This window comes from Thunnus thynnus, chromosome 6 (assembly GCF_963924715.1).
Source record: "Thunnus thynnus chromosome 6, fThuThy2.1, whole genome shotgun sequence".
Taxonomy (NCBI): Eukaryota; Metazoa; Chordata; class Actinopteri; order Scombriformes; family Scombridae; genus Thunnus; species Thunnus thynnus.
In genome coordinates, this window is record NC_089522.1 from 16,569,604 (window position 1) to 16,587,024 (window position 17,421).

A 17,421-nucleotide genomic window follows, 5' to 3' on the forward strand; every position below is an offset into this window, starting at 1 on the left:
AATAATCTTGAATAGAAATCAAATCATTATAAATAAATATTTTAAAATTGAAAGTATGCGTCAAAATTTACATGAAGCATTTATGTACTGCAGTTTAGATTTGCACACCTGCCATTGTACTTATTGCACTATGTACTATTGTATTGAGTTTCATTGAGTTCCCACCCGTGTAAATGTAAATTTTGAATTTGCACACAAATGAAAATGAATGAAATGAAAGAAAAATAATAAATAAAATAATTTCAGAAAATCTTTGAATATTGCCTAAAGAAGTCGTTGTAGAAAAAAAGGTAGGTTTCAATTAAGATGGCATCTCTAAAAGGGACACAATATGTGTGGACAGGAAACATACTGTAAATTCGTTAGTGATTTTTTTTTTTCTTTTTTTTTTTTAAAGTACCACTGAGTTGCATTGAATTGGGGTAAATTTAATTTCAAAATCTCCCATTCAAACCTGGGCAAATCACACCAAAATAATCTAATTAATAGATACTGTAGCTCTGGGTAATAAGACAAGTGCAGTAAGTTTTCGTCTTGAGTGCTCTGCCAGCAGTGAAGAGGGCAGATTTGACATGATTACAACATACTTTGAGATATTATAAATGAGAGAGCAGCTTGCTTGACATTCCTGAACTTCCACTGCCCCAAAAAGTGAATACAGTGTTTCAGAAGCTTCAGTGAATCATATGATATACTGATGATTATGTCTCAGATTTGATGGAATTTAACAGCAATAGTAATGATGCTAATTGGTTACTAATTTAGAGCAATATGAGTGATATGGTCTACCAGATAAAACCGCTCCTTAAAATTGTAAACATGTAAAACATTGGGCTTGTGGGGGTTTTTTTTAGATTTATTAGGCTGGCATTAGGAGAATGAGTAACTTGACTACTTGATTAATGTTTCTTGGGGTAGTTATTATTAGTCTGGAACACAATGTGTGGCTAACCTAAAACACCAAAACAATGATCTACAATCTACTGAACTATCTGAAGAATTATAAACAGCAAAGTTCACCACTGCTATCACTAGTGAGCTTTATTGAGCCGGCAAAATAACAAGGATTCATTAATAGCTGGTTTTTCCATAACAAAATGTGCTCCAGTTCTGGTAAATGTGTTCTTATAATATGGGCTTCAGTTTTAATGCATGTATCAAATACTGTAGCTGTGATGACAAGTAAAATGTTAATGCATTATATTTTTGGTTCACTGTCACAACCAGCTGCGTGTTTATTACTTGTGAAAATGCATCCTCCCATGTTGATGCTGATGCTGATAAGAGTTTGTGAAAATAATATTAAGGCTCTTGTATATTCATCATTAGTGTTTCTGGACGTTTGCTGTGGATGTTGTCAGGTGAAGACATGTATTGATCTTAAATGTTAAGGACCGCATAAAATGTTAACGTGATGCGCTTCACAGAGGGCCAATTTCCCTATGTGAATCTGCACTGCATCGATAAACAGTGGCCACTCATTCCCAGCCTTAACGTTATTCACTTTTTGCACACTACCCAGAGTCATGATGACTGTGCCAACAGCTAGTGCCTCTGTGCTATGGATGCACGCGCGGATACTCTGAAAAATAATACAACGGACGGATGAACACACTTCTTTACCGAGCCGGTAGCCGGTAGTCAGTTTGCCTGAACGAAAACTGAAAACACAAGTCGCAGTGTCACGTTAGACCGTCCGACAATGATTCAGCGAGTTATTATGCGTTTCTGCCTGCTACCCAACTAACGGCAGCTAGCTTGCTAGCTAACGCGTGCTACGACCGTGTAGCTTGAGGAACCGGGGTAAGAATCCAAGCCTCGGCAAAGTAACGTTACCTGCTTCCAGGTAATTGACACACATCCGTGTTGTTGTCGCTGGTCACCGAGTGGTGTTTGCAGTTTCGTTTTTACTTAGAGCGGGGACGGGGCAGGAGTAGGGCTTCTTTTGCGGCCTGCGCAGCCCCGACCTAAATTAGTCAGGAGTCAGGTCAGGACAGCATGGTGGACCTGTGAGATGGGGATTGACAGCTGTGACACAAATGGCTAATACTGCTTGATTTCTTTGGTTAGCCATATTTTAGATGTTTGCCGTTGACTACACACACGACTTGCTTTGACTTGGCTGACTTTTATAACGTCTGGTGGTATTCTTATGCTTTGAGGTGTTTCAACAGAGGATCGCTTGCTAACGTTACCGGTAGCTCACTGTTAGCTGGTCAGAGGCTAACATCAACTCCGCAGCAAACGTTATCGATCGATTTTTCGGTCCGTTGAGCTTCCCAGTGTGTCTTGTTTTGTCAGACGTGTTCCTAGCCAGTCACCAAACAAACCAGACTCGTTTGCGACTAGTAACGGCAGTCTAACATGTGTATAGTGACTTGTTAACATTAGGTAAATAACGTTATGCTGTTAGCATGGGTGACGTTAGCATGTTAGCTGGGTAGCTATAACTTTAACCTGTCAGCGTCAAGTACTTATGCTGATGATGGTAAAGCATAGTGAGGTTGCGATTTATTTTTATTGAGATATCACTTAAATCCCAAGTACATGAAAGGTTGACCACATATTTTAGGCCATGAAATAGAGCCTGGCCGTCTTTAATTAGTTAACTCGATGTCGTATCTTTCTAGCTAGCCATTAGCTAATGCTCTGCCTCGGTCTGCTTTGTGATGAGCAGATATCGATAAATAACCTAAAAAAATTAATATCGTTATCATCTTTCTTACCAAAGATTATTATGTGTTTCTTATTATCGACAAAAGAATTTTCGGGAAAATATTAATATCTGTTGCCCTTGCGTATTAGTTGAGTGCTTTGTCAAAATTCAAGATTGATAACTGATGGTCTGTATTTGTGTATGTGGATTTACAGTACATCATGTACACATTTCCATATATATTATCAGGATGCAGTGTTATTAACTGGATGCTATCCAATTCATTTACAGCTTTACTTAAAGCATTCTTTTGATTTCAGTAAACCATCCTTTCTGGGGATTGAGCATCTAATAACTTATTGTACAGTTCTTAAAAACTCAGACTCATGTCTGTCCATCATGGAATAGGGACCCCTCCTCTGTTGCTCTTCTCGATGTTTCTTCCATTTTTGTTCCCCTGTTTAAGGTTTTGTTTTTCGTTTTTTTAGGGAGTTTTTCTTTATTAAATCGAGGGTCTAAGGACAGAAGATGTTGTATTACTGTACTGATTGTAAAGCCCCTTGAGGCAAATTTGTGATATTGGGCTATACAAATAAAAATTTACTTGACTTGAGTTTGTATTATGGCATGTGGGACACTGTTGCTAGTTTGATTTTTCTTTTTTTACCATCATTTTGCAGGTAACGTGACTGGAACATGCTGTTAAGTGGGTATTGCCAAATTATTTTCTGTAAGTACATTTCAAACTGAGTATGAGTTATTAAATCTGTAATTGAATGTTTCATTGGTTTGAGAGTGTTAAGATGTTTTAAAATGCAACAATTGATTTATTGACAAATGCTAAATCTTGCTAGCTCTCTATCATAACACACTGAAATTCAATATCAGGTGTAGTTTTCTGATAGATATGGAAATTTCTCAATAGGAGCGACAAATAGAGATTATCGACAATGAAGGTCGACAGAAGCAAGTTAAAGAAAACCCCTACGGAAGCTGTGAGTATGCTTAATAATTCTTTTGTGATCATTTCTTTCTTCATTGGTGCTAAATTTCCATACAGCGGGGATACCTGGACTGAGCTTAACCATGACTAAATGTGACCATAGTGGGGGCACAGCCCAAGTGATTTTCTATATAACAGGAAGGCTTCATAAAAGTCTCATTGCTTACTTTGATGTGTTGGATGCTTGAGGATTGGACAAATGGCAACACATGCCTGTCATGTAGAGATGCACTGATGATCATTTTCTTGGCTGATTCTGATTTCTTTTTTTTTTTTTTTCTTTTTTTTTTAAATCAGACTTGCTGATTCCAACTTTCTTTCTATGTTCATAATAAAACATTGTTCATATAAAACATGAACCATAAACACAGTATTTGGTTTTCTAACTACATGATGCACATTTAAGTTCATTGAAGTCAACTCAAAGTAAAACACTGATAAAATATTTGTCAGTGGTGCAGATACTTTCCCACAGTACTTTCCCACCCTAAGTTTCACCTGTAATATTTTGTGTTTTCCTAAATATTATCTTTTTTTAGTGTAATCAAAAAGCGCTTTACTGATATAGCAAATATTGATTCTCATGCCATTTTAAGTGTTGTTTCACTCTGCTCTACTTATTTGGTCATCATATCTAGATTAATAATTATCAGCTGTATTAATTCAGATTTACTATTTTATATTTGTCCCTGCAGATTGAATCACGCAGGATTCATGTCAGTGTGTCAGATAATGAGAAAGAGGTTAAGTCTCTGCTGCAGTTCATATCGTTTAGTTTAAATGTGTGTGTGTGTGGCTGTGATGTCACTGTCTGTGCTGCTGCGTACAGGATGTAACCATCGTGTGACTATGTGCGGCACGTGTGTAAATTTGACTGGCAAAAAATCAGATGAGGCTGATCGGGCTGGTCACGGCTGATCAGCTGAAAACCAGCTGTTTTTGATTGTTGACCATTCGATCAGTGCATCTCTACTGTCATGTGCAACTCTTTATCTAACCATTTTAATGTGACAGCTTCTTTTACCATTTCTCTCATGCAAAATATGCTGACCAAAGGATCGATGAAAATCAAAAGTAGGAAGTTTCTAACCTTGGTGACATTGAGATATACTTCCTGTGGTGCTTCACAACAAATGTCTTAGTAATGGTAGCTTTTAACTAGCAGCAGGACATTTTCCAGCTTGCATAGCAGTAACATTCCTGAGATTATATTAAAGGAGAAAACTATAGGACTTCTATTTGTTAGAAGAGTAGGAACTTAAAAGTTGAATCAGTTTCCAAACCACAGAAGCTGTTACTTATTGAAGGACTAAAAGCTGAATGTTCTTTAACTCTAGTCACCTGTATCACAGCAAATGTTGAGCCAATCAACAAACAAGCTAATGTTATTGTAGTGACACATCTCTGGTGAGGGTGGAGACTGTCATGGTTTGGCCCTTGTCCCAAGCAGGACGAAAATATTGCAGGTCAGCATAGTTATCCCCTGCTGTGAGTTCACAGTGGAAATGCCAATTCTAATGACTTGGCATGTCATGTTGCTAAAGTATGTTTTACTCTGCCGGTAGAAAAGAGGCATAGGTGGTCCATGTGCTCTGCTTGGTTGTCTTTAACCCTGTTGTGCTTCTTCTGAACCCACAGCCTGCTGACTGCAGGATACTTATAGAGAAGCTCAAGGCATGCAGTGATGAGCAACTACTGGTTGAACTGCAACACATCAAGACCTGGAATATTGGCAAGGTAAGCCCTTAAGAAAAGATGGAGGAAGAGGCACATCCTTCAGTCTTCCCTCAGTCTTTTCTTTTGGAACTGACAGGGTTCCTGCTGGTCATGGTTTGTTTGGAATATAATGGAAATAAGAGGTGTGTTCCAGGAATTTGACAGGCACTGGGGGGCATCTTGACTACATCTACACCAAGCTTTAATAAATTTTTAAAACACAGTTTTCATGGACACCTGCCTGTATAGAAATGTAAATAAAGGTTAATGACTGTTGCTCTGTGATTGGCTATATTCACATTTACATTAAGTAATCACAGGGAAAGTTAGAGACGCTTGAATTTTTAACTTAACTGTCACACAGTCCACTGACTGGGCATGTTACTCATTATTCTGCTGAGTCTCAGCCCATTAAACTTACGTTCAGTCGCCTCCTGCTCAGTATAGCAGAATTTACACTTAAGTTCTCATTTGAATGTTTTTCTGTTCCTGTTTTCAGACAACAGAATGAGTATGAAATGGTGATTAAGTGGTGGCTCTTATATTCTACCAGCAGTCATTCTCAAACTGCTGCAGCTGGAGCTGATAAAATCGTGATTTTAATATTGCAACGTTGTCTGACCAAATTAACATAAATACAGATTTATGATAACAGCTATGCTGTGTAATTTGTGATCTCTCCTTTCATCAGCATCTCTCCATGTCAATTAACAGTCAGAGGCTACATAAAGTTCTTAACTTTACTGCTACACAGCCCCGTCCCTGACTGAGCAGCCTTTTGTCACCCTTTAGCAAATGCTCAGTTTCCCTTGTACGTACTAAAATGCCAAACAGGTGTTTAAGATGTACTCATGCCAGAGACCTTGGAGAAGCTTAATTTTTGGATGAGGAAAAAATCCATCTTTAGTGTGGATGAAGGGCTGAAATTGAGAGAAAGGGGAAAAAAAGGTGTGTTTTGTTAATTTGTATTCAACCAGCTTAATGTTGATGTAGTCGAGGACTACTCTCCCATTGGGATTCCCTTAGCTATCATTATCTATATTGTGAAAAGTCATGCCATTTTACATTAGGTTTACTGGGAAATCTGTCATGTGCTTGGTTTGGACTTGCTGTCATCCATCCCAAAATCCTCATATTCAGAAGGCATTACCCCTATATTTTTAAGGAAAACAAAAGAGTCTAGGATAATCAACCTTTACTATATCACTGAAAATTATTTTTGTTTGTCTTCCAACAGTGTGAGCTGTACCACTGGGTGGATCTGCTGGACCGCTTTGATGGCATTCTGTGTGATGCTGGCCAGACAGTGGAGAATATGTCATGGCTCCTGGTGTGTGACCGTCCTGACAACGGACAGCTCAAAGCCCTGCTTTTGGCAGTGCTCAACTTCACAGCTCTGCTCATTGAGTATAGCTTCTCCAGGCACCTGTACAGCTCCATAGAGGTAAGCTTTAACCGAGAATAGTCTCGACCACTACCCTGTCTCTGTTTTGCTGGATCATGCACCTGCACTTGGAAAAAAAAGTAAAGCAGCTCACTAACTTTTACTCTCTTTTATCTTCCATTCCCACCCTCTTTGCAGCACTTAACCACCTTGTTAGCGTCATGTGACATGCAGGTGGTCCTGTCTGTGCTGAACCTGCTCTATGTGTTCAGCAAGCGCTCCAACTACATCACAAGACTGGGATCTGACAAAAGGACGCCTCTACTGGCCCGTTTGCAACACCTGGCTGAGGTCTAGTGAATGCTATTGTTTTCCTATTGCCATGATTCCAGCTGTCCCTCAAGAGAAAGAGCTGTATTGTTTAGTCTTTTTGTTCCCTTCTGTAGAGCTGGGGAGGAAAGGAGAATGGCTTTGGTCTGGCTGAGTGCTGCAGGGATCTGCTTATGACGGTGAGAATTTGTCTTGGGTTATATTCAATAACTGTAAACTGCCTAAAGCTATGAAACAGTAAGTTTTATGTTTTAAAATTAAGCTGTCAAATGAAACTAATGAAGCACTATTTTAACTTTTTTTCCCCTTACAATGCTGCCCCCTATTGGTACATGTGCAGAAGTACCCTCCCAGTGCCACCACTCTGCACTTCGAGTTTTACGCTGAACCAGGCCCTGAGGTCAAAGTAGAGAGGAAGGTAAAGACCACAACATTTATTTGTGCAATTGTTATGTGATTAATATTTTTGCAATATCATGTTAATGGCTCAATATCTTTCTAACACTTAACTCTTATTTCTTTTGGCAGACGAGCAGTAACACACTACACTATATTCACATCGAGCAGCTTGACAAGGTAAAGTCAGATTGTTAGAGTTGTGTCATTAATAGTGGAGTAATAACACCTGGAGTTCTTCAACTTACACAAGATTCTCTGTGTCTCTCAGATTTCAGAAAGCCCATCTGAAATCATGGAGTCACTGACAGTGATGTACAACATCCCTAAAGACAAGCAGACCCTGCTGTTCACGCATATTCGACTGGCCCATGGTTTCTCAAATCACAAGAAGAGGCTGCAGGCTGTGCAGGCCCGACTTCACGCTATCTCTATACTGGGTGAGTAGAAGCTGTCTTCTTGAGATAAAGTGACAAAGGGTTTTGCTCGAAGTTTTAAGTGCTGACTTTTTCTATTTCTTTGCAGTGTATTCAAATGCACTCCAAGAGTCAGCCAACAGTATTCTGTATAATGGCTTGATAGAGGAGCTGGTGGATGTATTACAGATTACAGACAAACAGCTTGTGGTAAGAGAGTGGTTTTCTTTTTCTGCTTAATCATTTTGTCATTACACTTCCTGTCTGTGCCACACTAGCAGTAGCAGTGATTGTGTGAAATGACATATATATTGCCTTGTCCCTTTTTCATTTTCTGTTTTCTTTGCTCTTCAGGATATCAAGGCAGCATCTTTGCGCACTTTAACTTCGATTGTCCATCTGGAGAGGACACCCAAACTTTCCAACATCATCGACTGCACCGGCACTGCCTCATACCATGGCTTCTTGCCTGTGTTGGTGCGCAACTGTATACAAGCAATGATTGGTGAGAATGCAGCCAAAACTGAACACTACACAGTAGTGTGTGACACACAAGAAAACAGGACCATTAAAATGGGAGCTTGTTTTTTGACTTCTGATTTCTATTTCCTAGATCCTCTAATGGAACCCTACCCACACCAGTTTGCCACTGCACTCTTCTCCTTCCTCTACCACTTGGCTAGCTATGATGCTGGAGGGGAAGCCCTTGTCTCCTGTGGGATGATGGAAGCCCTCCTGAAGGTATATCCTGATTCCAATAGATAATTTACCAATTGTAGTTGTTTTGTTTTTTTTTTTGTTTTTTTTTTCAAAACATCCAAGTCTTCCCTTTCTTTTTGTTTTTTACTTTGTAGGTGATAAAATTCCTGGGTGATGAGCAGGACCAGATCACTTTTGTGACACGAGCAGTGCGGGTCGTGGACCTCATCACCAACCTTGACATGGCTGCCTTTCAGTCCCACAGCGGCCTTTCCATTTTCATCTGCAGGCTAGAGGTTAGTTATGCACTTCTTCATGTTTCTGTTCCTGGCAATCAGCTACAGAGTCACTGAAACCTCTGGACTCATTCACTCTTCCCTACGTTACCTTTTTCTATGTAGCATGAGGTGGACCTGTCAAGGAAAGAGTGCCCTTTTGTCATCAAGCCAAAGATCCAGAGGCCTAGTGCAGCTGTGGAGTCTGAGGACATGGACACAGACATGGAGAGTAAGTCACTATTTCTCAGACATATGGAATGTTCTCACCTTCAGAATTCAATACCTATAAGTTGACACTATAATTTAACTTGTAAGCAATTTGTCAGTATTGCCAAGTTATAGTAATAAAGTTATATATAAGAATCCACCCACTATTCAGTTCATTTGCTAACATTATGTACAAACTCAAACAGTGTCAGAAGTTGCCATGGAAAGCAGCCCTGGACCATCAACATCCTCTGGTTCCAGACCGGAGGTGGACCACCGAGCACAGAGCAACACTGCTAACACGCCTCGTGCAGGTACACACAGACACACACACCACTTTTGTCACTATTGTACTCATATTGTATGATCATATCATCAATAACACACTTTGTCTCTAAAGGTATGCAGTGTATCCCCCAGAGGGCAGCTCTGTTAAAGTCGATGCTAAATTTCTTGAAGAAAGCCATCCAGGATCCTGCCTTTTCTGATGGTATCCGCCATGGTGAGTCATTGGGATCCTCTTACTTAATCTATAGATGAACTTGAGATCAAGGATCTTACTAACCTTTTTTATACATGTTCATGTTGGCTTAAAGGGAAACTTCGCTATTTTTTGACCTGGACTCTGTTTTCCCTTCTTTTTGTGGCTAAGGGGGACAACAATTTTTGAAATTGTTGTCCTGAAATCTCGCCAGTTACGTTGTTGTCAAAATCAATACGGCTCTTGCTCAATACTGGACAAATTTCAAAAAATACGGTCCAAGTTGAAAAATACCCAAGTTTCCCTTCAAGATCTATACATTTCATAATGTAAATGTTGACTGTCTGTGTATATGTGCACCCTCTTTTCCTCACAAGTAATGGACGGGTCCTTGCCTACCTCACTCAAGCACATCATCAGTAATGCAGAATATTATGGCCCTTCACTGTTCCTCTTAGGTGAGTTCACACTGACTTTTCAGAAAAGCCCTTCAAGTACTCTTCTGCCTGAGAAGTGATCTCACTTTAAGAAATGCTAAGTTTATATTTTAGTCAGCTGTGTATCAACTGGAAAGTAGAATTGAATGTGTTTACATTTCACTGTCTGCTTTATTAATGTTATTTAAAATTTGTGACCAGTGTTTTGAATTATGATTTCCTTTTTTCTCTTCCCTGGCTCTTGTCTCTCTCTCTTTTGGGTTTGTAGCCACAGAGGTTGTGACGGTGTTTGTGTTCCAGGAGCCATCCCTGCTTTCCTCCCTGCAGGATAATGGTCTCACTGATGTCATGCTGCATGCCCTTCTCATCAAAGACGTGAGTTTCCAACAATTCACTTTTTGTGCTGCTTTTTTTTTTTTTTTTTCCTGGTCTTTGACAGTTCAATATTGTCTCACTGTCTCTCATGGTCAACAAACATGAACTAAATTTCATATATTAAATGAAGTATTTCAGCTGTCCAGACAGAAGAATCTATAGATTATCTTTGTGCTGAGCTCTTCATTTGCTTTAGATATATTGTTTGTTTCTTTTACTGCATATTTTCTCATTGTCTCTCTTTTCTAGGTTCCTGCTACTCGTGAGGTGTTGGGATCTCTGCCCAATGTGTTCAGTGCCCTGTGCCTGAATGCAAGAGGGCTGCACTCCTTCGTTCAGTGCCAGCCCTTTGAGCGCCTCTTCAAAGTGCTTTTGTCCCCTGACTACCTGCCCGCCATGCGACGGCGACGCAGCTCCGACCCATTGGGTGAGTTGGACTGTACGTACTGTGTTATTTAGATCTTCCCATGTAGAGCCGATTTGAGTGGATGATATGTTCTGTGTATGGCTTCAGGTGACACTGCATCCAACTTGGGCAGTGCTGTGGACGAGCTCATGAGGCACCAACCCACTTTGAAGACTGATGCTACTACTGCCATTATTAAAGTATGTATCTTTTTTTATTCATAAGTTCTCTTTCAGGTGTCACCAAACAATTTGACAGGATATTTAAAGCTAAATTTGTGTTACAGTTGCTGGAGGAGATCTGCAACCTAGGTCGAGCCCCTGAGTACATCTGTCAGAAACCTTCTATCCAGAAAGCGGATGGCACTGTGGCTGTTCCACCAGCACGCTCCAGTCATGCTGCTGAAGAAGCTTCAAGTGAGGATGAAGAGGAAGAGGAGGCCCTCCATACATTCAGCCAGCAGCAGGGGGAACCAGAGAGCAACAGACAGTCAGTGCCACTTGAACTGTATGACGCTGAGTTCATAACAAAATAGAATAGAACAACAAGTCTTCACAGACTCTGATTTTTTTCAAGTCATTTCATTAAATTTAAAAGTTTTTAGATTGTAGTTGTCATTTTGATTACGTGTTATTTCTTGCAGGGTGGTGGGCACTGAGGAGCGGATACCCATTCCTCTAATGGATTACATTCTGAACGTGGTGATTATTGAGTCTTTACTGTTTCAGAATTGTTTTGAGTATGTTGTGAAATTTCCCATGCTATAAAGCAGTGCTCGACTCATATCGGAGTTCCCTCATTGACTTGTGATGCACATGTTTTCCAGATGAAGTTTGTTGAATCCATACTGAGCAACAATACCACAGATGACCACTGTCAGGAGTTTGTCAACCAGAAGGGACTGCTGCCTCTGGTTTCTATTCTGGGCCTGCCCAACTTGCCCATAGACTTTCCCACCTCTGCTGCCTGCCAAGCTGTGGCTGGTGTCTGCAAGTCTATATTGGTGAGCAAAAAAGAAACATCATTGTTGTAATTTTTTTTTATTTTACTGTTTGTATTTATTTATCAGTAACAGCACACAATAATTCATATGAATATGATGTTGACTTGCCAGATTTGGCCAAAAGACGCTATTTAAATCTGTAGTCCCTGGACAGTTTACAATCCCATTTGCTGAATTTAGACTGAAGCATATTTTCTGCTCAATTCTCCCCCTTAGACTCTCTCACATGAGCCTAAGGTACTCCAGGAGGGCTTGTGCCAACTTGACAGTATACTGACATCTCTGGAGCCACTGCATCGACCAATTGAGGTGCCCGGTGGATCTGTCCTTCTCAGAGAGCTGGCTAACGCAGGCCATGTCACCGATGCCACGTTGTCAGCCCGTGCCACACCACTGCTACATGCACTTACTGCAGCGCACGCCTACATCCTCATGTTTGTCCATACTTGCAGAGTAGGACAGGTAAATATGGATGTTAATGTTTTAACTCACATTTATATTTTTATTTGATCTTATTTGTTCTTTGTGATGGTTACTACAACCTTTTAATACAGTGCTGAAAAAAGAATTGACAACCCCTCACACTGTTTTAAAAACAAAGTCATTTGATTACACACAGTTGATCTCTGAACTTGAATGAAAAAAATGGCTTCATCAGTGATGGTTTAAGTGTGTCAGTAAAGGGAGTGAGTACCTATACAGCCAATTATTTTGTGTTTTATGTTATGGTTTGTTTTTTGTTTTTTTGATGTTTAAAAGGGCTTATTACAGCCGTTGTATAGCTGTGTTGTAAATGATAAAACATGCAGAGGAGTGAATCATTTTTATAGGCACTAAATTCTACAGCATTGCCTCCACAACTTGTTTTGACAACAGGATTTAATCTATTATTCATATCCCTTGATTGTAATGTGTAGACGGTTGTGCTCAAATTACCAATAATTGTACTTGGTTTTGTAGCTGTAGATGGGGTTCTTCAAACTAACTTGTGATCATCTTAGAATGGTACAGCAGCATTGAATGTATCTGTTCTTTTTCTGTGCAGAGTGAGATCAGGGCTATCTCCGTCAACCAGTGGGGGTCCCAGCTGGGCTTGAGTGTTCTCAACAAGCTCAGTCAGCTCTACTGCTCTCTGGTTTGGGAAAGCACCGTTCTGCTGTCCCTTTGCACACCCAACAGGTGAATCTCTTCTCCTGTACCCCATTTATTGTAACTGTGGTCAGTGGTAACCTTCTAACACTTCTTGCCTTTGACCAACAGTCTGCCTCCAGGCTGTGAGTTTGGCCAGGCTGACATGCAGAAACTGGTGCCCAAAGAGGAGAAGCCTTCTGGTAGCACTGCAACAACCGCAGCCTCTGGCTCCAGGAGAACTGGTAATATATCTATTAACAATGAAAACTGAACTAAAACGTCTGTGGAACACCCTCCAACAACTTAAGACTATCTGTACCTTTATCTAGCAGAGTCTGAGGCAGTGTCTGTTGATTCATCTGCTGGTGGACTGTTGGAAGGCATGGGTCTAGATGGGGACACCTTGGCTCCCATGGAGACGGACGAACCCACTGCAACAGACCCTAAGGCCAAGTCCAAACTTACCCCAGCTATGGCCACTCGCATAAAACAAATTAAACCGCTACTGTCTGGTAAGATAATTTCCATGACACAATTAAAGTTTTTATATCTTATAATATTATGTCAATGTATTTTTTGTTTTTTAATTGCTGTTAATCATATCACCTCTCACTAACCTCCTTGTCTTTCTCCAGCTTCATCTCGACTAGGCAGGGCTCTGGCTGAGCTCTTTGGCCTGCTGGTGAAGCTGTGTGTGGGCTCCCCAGTACGCCAACGCCGCTCCCACCATGCCACAAGCACAGGCACTACTCCTACGCCTGCTGCCCGGGCCACTGCCTCTGCCCTCACCAAGCTCCTCACCAAAGGTCTGAGTTGGCAGCCCCCACCTTACACACCCACCCCTCGATTCAGGTAAGAGCAAACTTACCCCTGCCACCTTTTTCAACTGTTAATGTTTATTACATACAAAGGTGATGTGGAGTGTTTTTATGCCTCCGCACCAGTGACTACTGTGGCCGGAGGCATAATATTATGTTTTCAGGTTGGCTGTACATACAGACGTCTGTATGTCCCATTCTTGTGAACGTGCTGGCTCAGGAATACCTTAAAGTAATTTCTTCAAATTTGGCACAAACATCTGCTTGGACTCAAGGATGAACTGATTAGATTTTGGTGGTCAAAGTCACTGTGACCTCACAAAACATGTTTTTGGCCCTAACTCAAGAATTCGTACACTAATAATGACAAAGTTTCACACAAATATGAAATGAAGTGATGACATTTTATATCCAAAAGGTTAAAGGTCAACTTCACTGTGACATCATGATGATCTATTCAACACCATAACTCAGGAACAGAAGGGGAGATTGTGACCATATTTCACATTTGGTTGGATACTGAATTGGTGACACTAATCTTTGGAGCCCACCTTCAAACTGTGATGATTTTATAGATCAGGGTTCCTGCGGATCCTTAAAAATTAAATGAGATCTTCAGAATTTAAAGCTGGAGTGCAGGACTTTTGTCTCCCCCCTCTGGCAGTAAGAGTAATTACAAAAACACTGTTGACATGCTTGCGCCATAGCCTGCCCTGTCGCTATTGTTGCAGCTGTAAAACAGTAGATAAGCTTTGTTTTACTATCAGAATTTGATCCATTCAGTCTGATAACATTTGGAAGGTCTAGAAGGGCCGCACTAGTAATTATTTTATCCCTATTCCTGTTAGCAGAGAGCTAACCAGAAGTTAGCTGACTCAGCCTGCAGAAGTCTTAAGTGTGTGTGGTCTGTCCATAGAGCATGCGCAGTATGCATTCATTTGGCCAGCACAGCAACGTCAAACCCGACAACAGATTAAAACTCTGTATACTGTGAAATACAGAGATTTATCTGGCAGTGATGGGCTTAATCAGCATTGTGTGAACTCGTTTGGCAAGGGCTTGGATGTAACGGACATTCATTTATATGTAAATGTTCCACACTGCAGGTTTAAGGTCATAAAACGTCTAAAAGTGTTATTCTTAATTTTGGTATGTCTTAAATTTTGAGGTGATGCCTAGTTGCATGAGAAATATCTCCCCACAGGATTTACTTACTTAAATGTGGTTCGGTCTTCGGTTGCGACTCAGTCCAGCTTTTTCTTTTTCTTGGAATGTTTTGATCGGTTCTCCACAGGCTACCTGCTCTCACGAAGGTGAAAGGATTAAAGAAGTACACAAAACAGTACAGATGATGCAAAGTTAGCCAAGGGTTTTCAGAGAAGACAGAAAGTCCCCTGTTATTTCTGATAGTTGCCAGAATCTGGATAATAATGTTTGTGGTGCAGAGCCGCAACAGCCAACATGAAGGAGAGGAGCAGACTTTTAATTTGTGACAACTTAGCTGGTGTGTACAGATTTAATGGAATGTTAAGGTGGATGAAAGGTAGATATACTGTAACGTGTATGTGTCATAATGTGGAGAATTAACTATAGCCTACTCTGACCACAACAAGAACGACCACAACAGCCTTATTGTTTTACACAATTAATAATTCAAAGCAAATTATAATTAAAATGTAAATTTAGAATTTTTAACACAAAGAATGTAAAGCGAAACAGTGGGACACAGTTCACTGCATTTGTCATCAATATGATTAGAGATTTTACATATGATTGTTATATGAAGATACAAAAATATTCCTATTAATATTGTCAACTTGATTTCAAACATAAAGCTCAACCCTAATGTGCATTTGTTTTGCCGCGGAAAGAGTATTAAGATTTCTCTATCGAGGTCTTAAAAAGCATTACATTTGATTTCAAAAAGTGCATCAACCCTGTAGATCCTCTGTGCTGCCAGGCTGAAGATGTTTGTGAAGCATCCACGTTTTAGAATATGTAGCGTCTTTGCAGCAACATCCTTATCTGAAGCTTTGTCATGTACAACTTTGTGTTCCATCAGAATCAGCTTTATTGGCCAAACGTGAACACATACAAGGAAAATACATGTATAACTTTTTATTAAATTCTTCACTACAAATATGACTCTGGACAGACATGGATGTAAACTGCAACTTGACTGGTTGGTGGAGGCATACAACTGTGAGGCAGTATTTCTAGTTTGTTTCATGTGTTGTTTTTTTCTCTCCATCTTGCAGGCTGACTTTCTTCATCTGCTCTGTGGGCTTCACATCTCCCATGCTCTTTGATGAGAGGAAGTACCCCTACCACCTCATGCTGCAAAAATTCTTCTGCTCTGGTGGGCACGATGCCTTATTTGAGTAAGTCCCACTCTATGCAGTGACATATTAAGATCAAGAACAGTGTTCTCTTCTCTTCTTGTTAATATCCATAATCATATTTCTCTGTTTAACAGCAGTTTCATTGGTTGTGTTACTTTTGTGCAGGACATTCAACTGGGCCCTGTCAATGGGTGGTAAGGTGCCTGTGTCTGAGGGTCTGGAGCATACTGATCTACCAGATGGGACAGGGGAGTTCCTGGATGCCTGGTTAATGCTGGTGGAGAAGATGGTGAACCCAAGCACCGTGCTGGACTCACCTCACTCCCTGCCAGCTAAAATGCCTGGGGTCACACCCACCATGCCCCAGTTCAGCGCCCTTCGGTTCCTCATAGTCACCCAGAAGGTCAGAATCCGCTAGCTATTGAATTCAAATGAGTGTGTATTGCTGCCTTCAGATAGAATTTGTCAGTTTGTGTTATCAACATGGGAAGTTGATTACAGATTATGCATGGCATTGAAGTGGTTAAAATCATGAGAATACAGTTGCTAGTGACACAGTAGTTAGTTCATTTGGACTCTCCTTGTGATCATCATCGTGAGCTTTAAGGTTTAGTATTTTCCTACCTAGGGTTGAGAGGTGGAGGATTTGCCATGCATGTATGTTGGTATCTTATTATTAAAACACAGTCTCCTCTTCATCTAGGCTGCATTCAACTGCATCCGCAGTCTGTGGAATAGAAAGCCGCTGAAGGTGTATGGAGGCAGGATGGCTGAATCCATGCTGGCCATCCTCTGCCACATCCTGAGAGGGGAGCCTGTTATCCAGGAGCGCCTGGCCAAGGAGAGAGAGGGTACAGTGCGCCCGGATGATGAAGGGGCTTCCACTGGTTCTTTGGCACCCAGCGGGGCCCCTGGAGCATCCACAACAGCTGGAGAGGCACCACCAGCCACTGGAACAACCCCTGCAGGGCCAGCAGGAGGATCGGCTGATGATTCAACCAATTCTACTCCCCGCCGTGAGCCCCAGGTTAACCAGGCTCAGCTTACACAGGTATGTGGGAAAGCTGTCTGACACCAGCGGTTTTTTTATCACTGTTTGTTTGTTTACTCTATGTACACACTTTGTCATACCGCTGAGCTGTTGTCTTTGGGATAATTGCCCAGAAACAACTGTGGACAAATTGTGTATGTTTATTGATATTTTTTTTCTTCATTTGGTTTGCATTATTTTAAGCTTGGCAGCTTCTTCTGCTTAACGACTCTAATTTGTTCCTGCAGCTGTGTCAGTATTTTCAGCTTGCTGTGCCACTACTGCAGGCGTGTTTTTTGACAGCATAGGTTAA

The 17,421-nt window shown here is 40.8% G+C and overlaps 1 protein-coding gene across 17 annotated transcripts in view; it reads left to right on the forward strand.

The window, feature by feature from the left end:
- huwe1 (HECT, UBA and WWE domain containing E3 ubiquitin protein ligase 1) overlaps positions 1–17,421 on the forward strand; it is a 44,154-nt gene that overhangs the window by 2,783 nt on the left and 23,950 nt on the right. For 9 of the 17 annotated variants that reach the window (XM_067592154.1, XM_067592169.1, XM_067592166.1 and 6 more), the window contains exons 3-33: positions 3,337–3,386; positions 3,582–3,651; positions 5,298–5,396; positions 6,613–6,819; positions 6,958–7,110; positions 7,206–7,268; positions 7,430–7,507; positions 7,618–7,665; positions 7,757–7,925; positions 8,011–8,111; positions 8,256–8,406; positions 8,515–8,642; positions 8,756–8,896; positions 9,002–9,107; positions 9,292–9,399; positions 9,486–9,587; positions 9,944–10,024; positions 10,272–10,378; positions 10,628–10,805; positions 10,893–10,984; positions 11,071–11,291; positions 11,428–11,485; positions 11,611–11,787; positions 12,004–12,249; positions 12,833–12,966; positions 13,048–13,160; positions 13,248–13,430; positions 13,554–13,770; positions 15,995–16,117; positions 16,244–16,481; positions 16,782–17,129. In XM_067592154.1, coding sequence (XP_067448255.1) covers positions 3,607–3,651; positions 5,298–5,396; positions 6,613–6,819; positions 6,958–7,110; positions 7,206–7,268; positions 7,430–7,507; positions 7,618–7,665; positions 7,757–7,925; positions 8,011–8,111; positions 8,256–8,406; positions 8,515–8,642; positions 8,756–8,896; positions 9,002–9,107; positions 9,292–9,399; positions 9,486–9,587; positions 9,944–10,024; positions 10,272–10,378; positions 10,628–10,805; positions 10,893–10,984; positions 11,071–11,291; positions 11,428–11,485; positions 11,611–11,787; positions 12,004–12,249; positions 12,833–12,966; positions 13,048–13,160; positions 13,248–13,430; positions 13,554–13,770; positions 15,995–16,117; positions 16,244–16,481; positions 16,782–17,129 — 4,215 coding nt within the window. In that variant the 5' untranslated portion in view covers positions 3,337–3,386; positions 3,582–3,606. Of the gene's footprint in view, positions 1–1,524; positions 1,847–1,935; positions 2,066–3,336; positions 3,387–3,581; positions 3,652–5,297; positions 5,397–6,612; positions 6,820–6,957; positions 7,111–7,205; positions 7,269–7,429; positions 7,508–7,617; positions 7,666–7,756; positions 7,926–8,010; positions 8,112–8,255; positions 8,407–8,514; positions 8,643–8,755; positions 8,897–9,001; positions 9,108–9,291; positions 9,400–9,485; positions 9,588–9,943; positions 10,025–10,271; positions 10,379–10,627; positions 10,806–10,892; positions 10,985–11,070; positions 11,292–11,427; positions 11,486–11,610; positions 11,788–12,003; positions 12,250–12,832; positions 12,967–13,047; positions 13,161–13,247; positions 13,431–13,553; positions 13,771–15,994; positions 16,118–16,243; positions 16,482–16,781; positions 17,130–17,421 lie in introns of those variants that run through there. The other 8 variants (XM_067592161.1, XM_067592171.1, XM_067592172.1 and 5 more) reach the window with 5 other exon arrangements.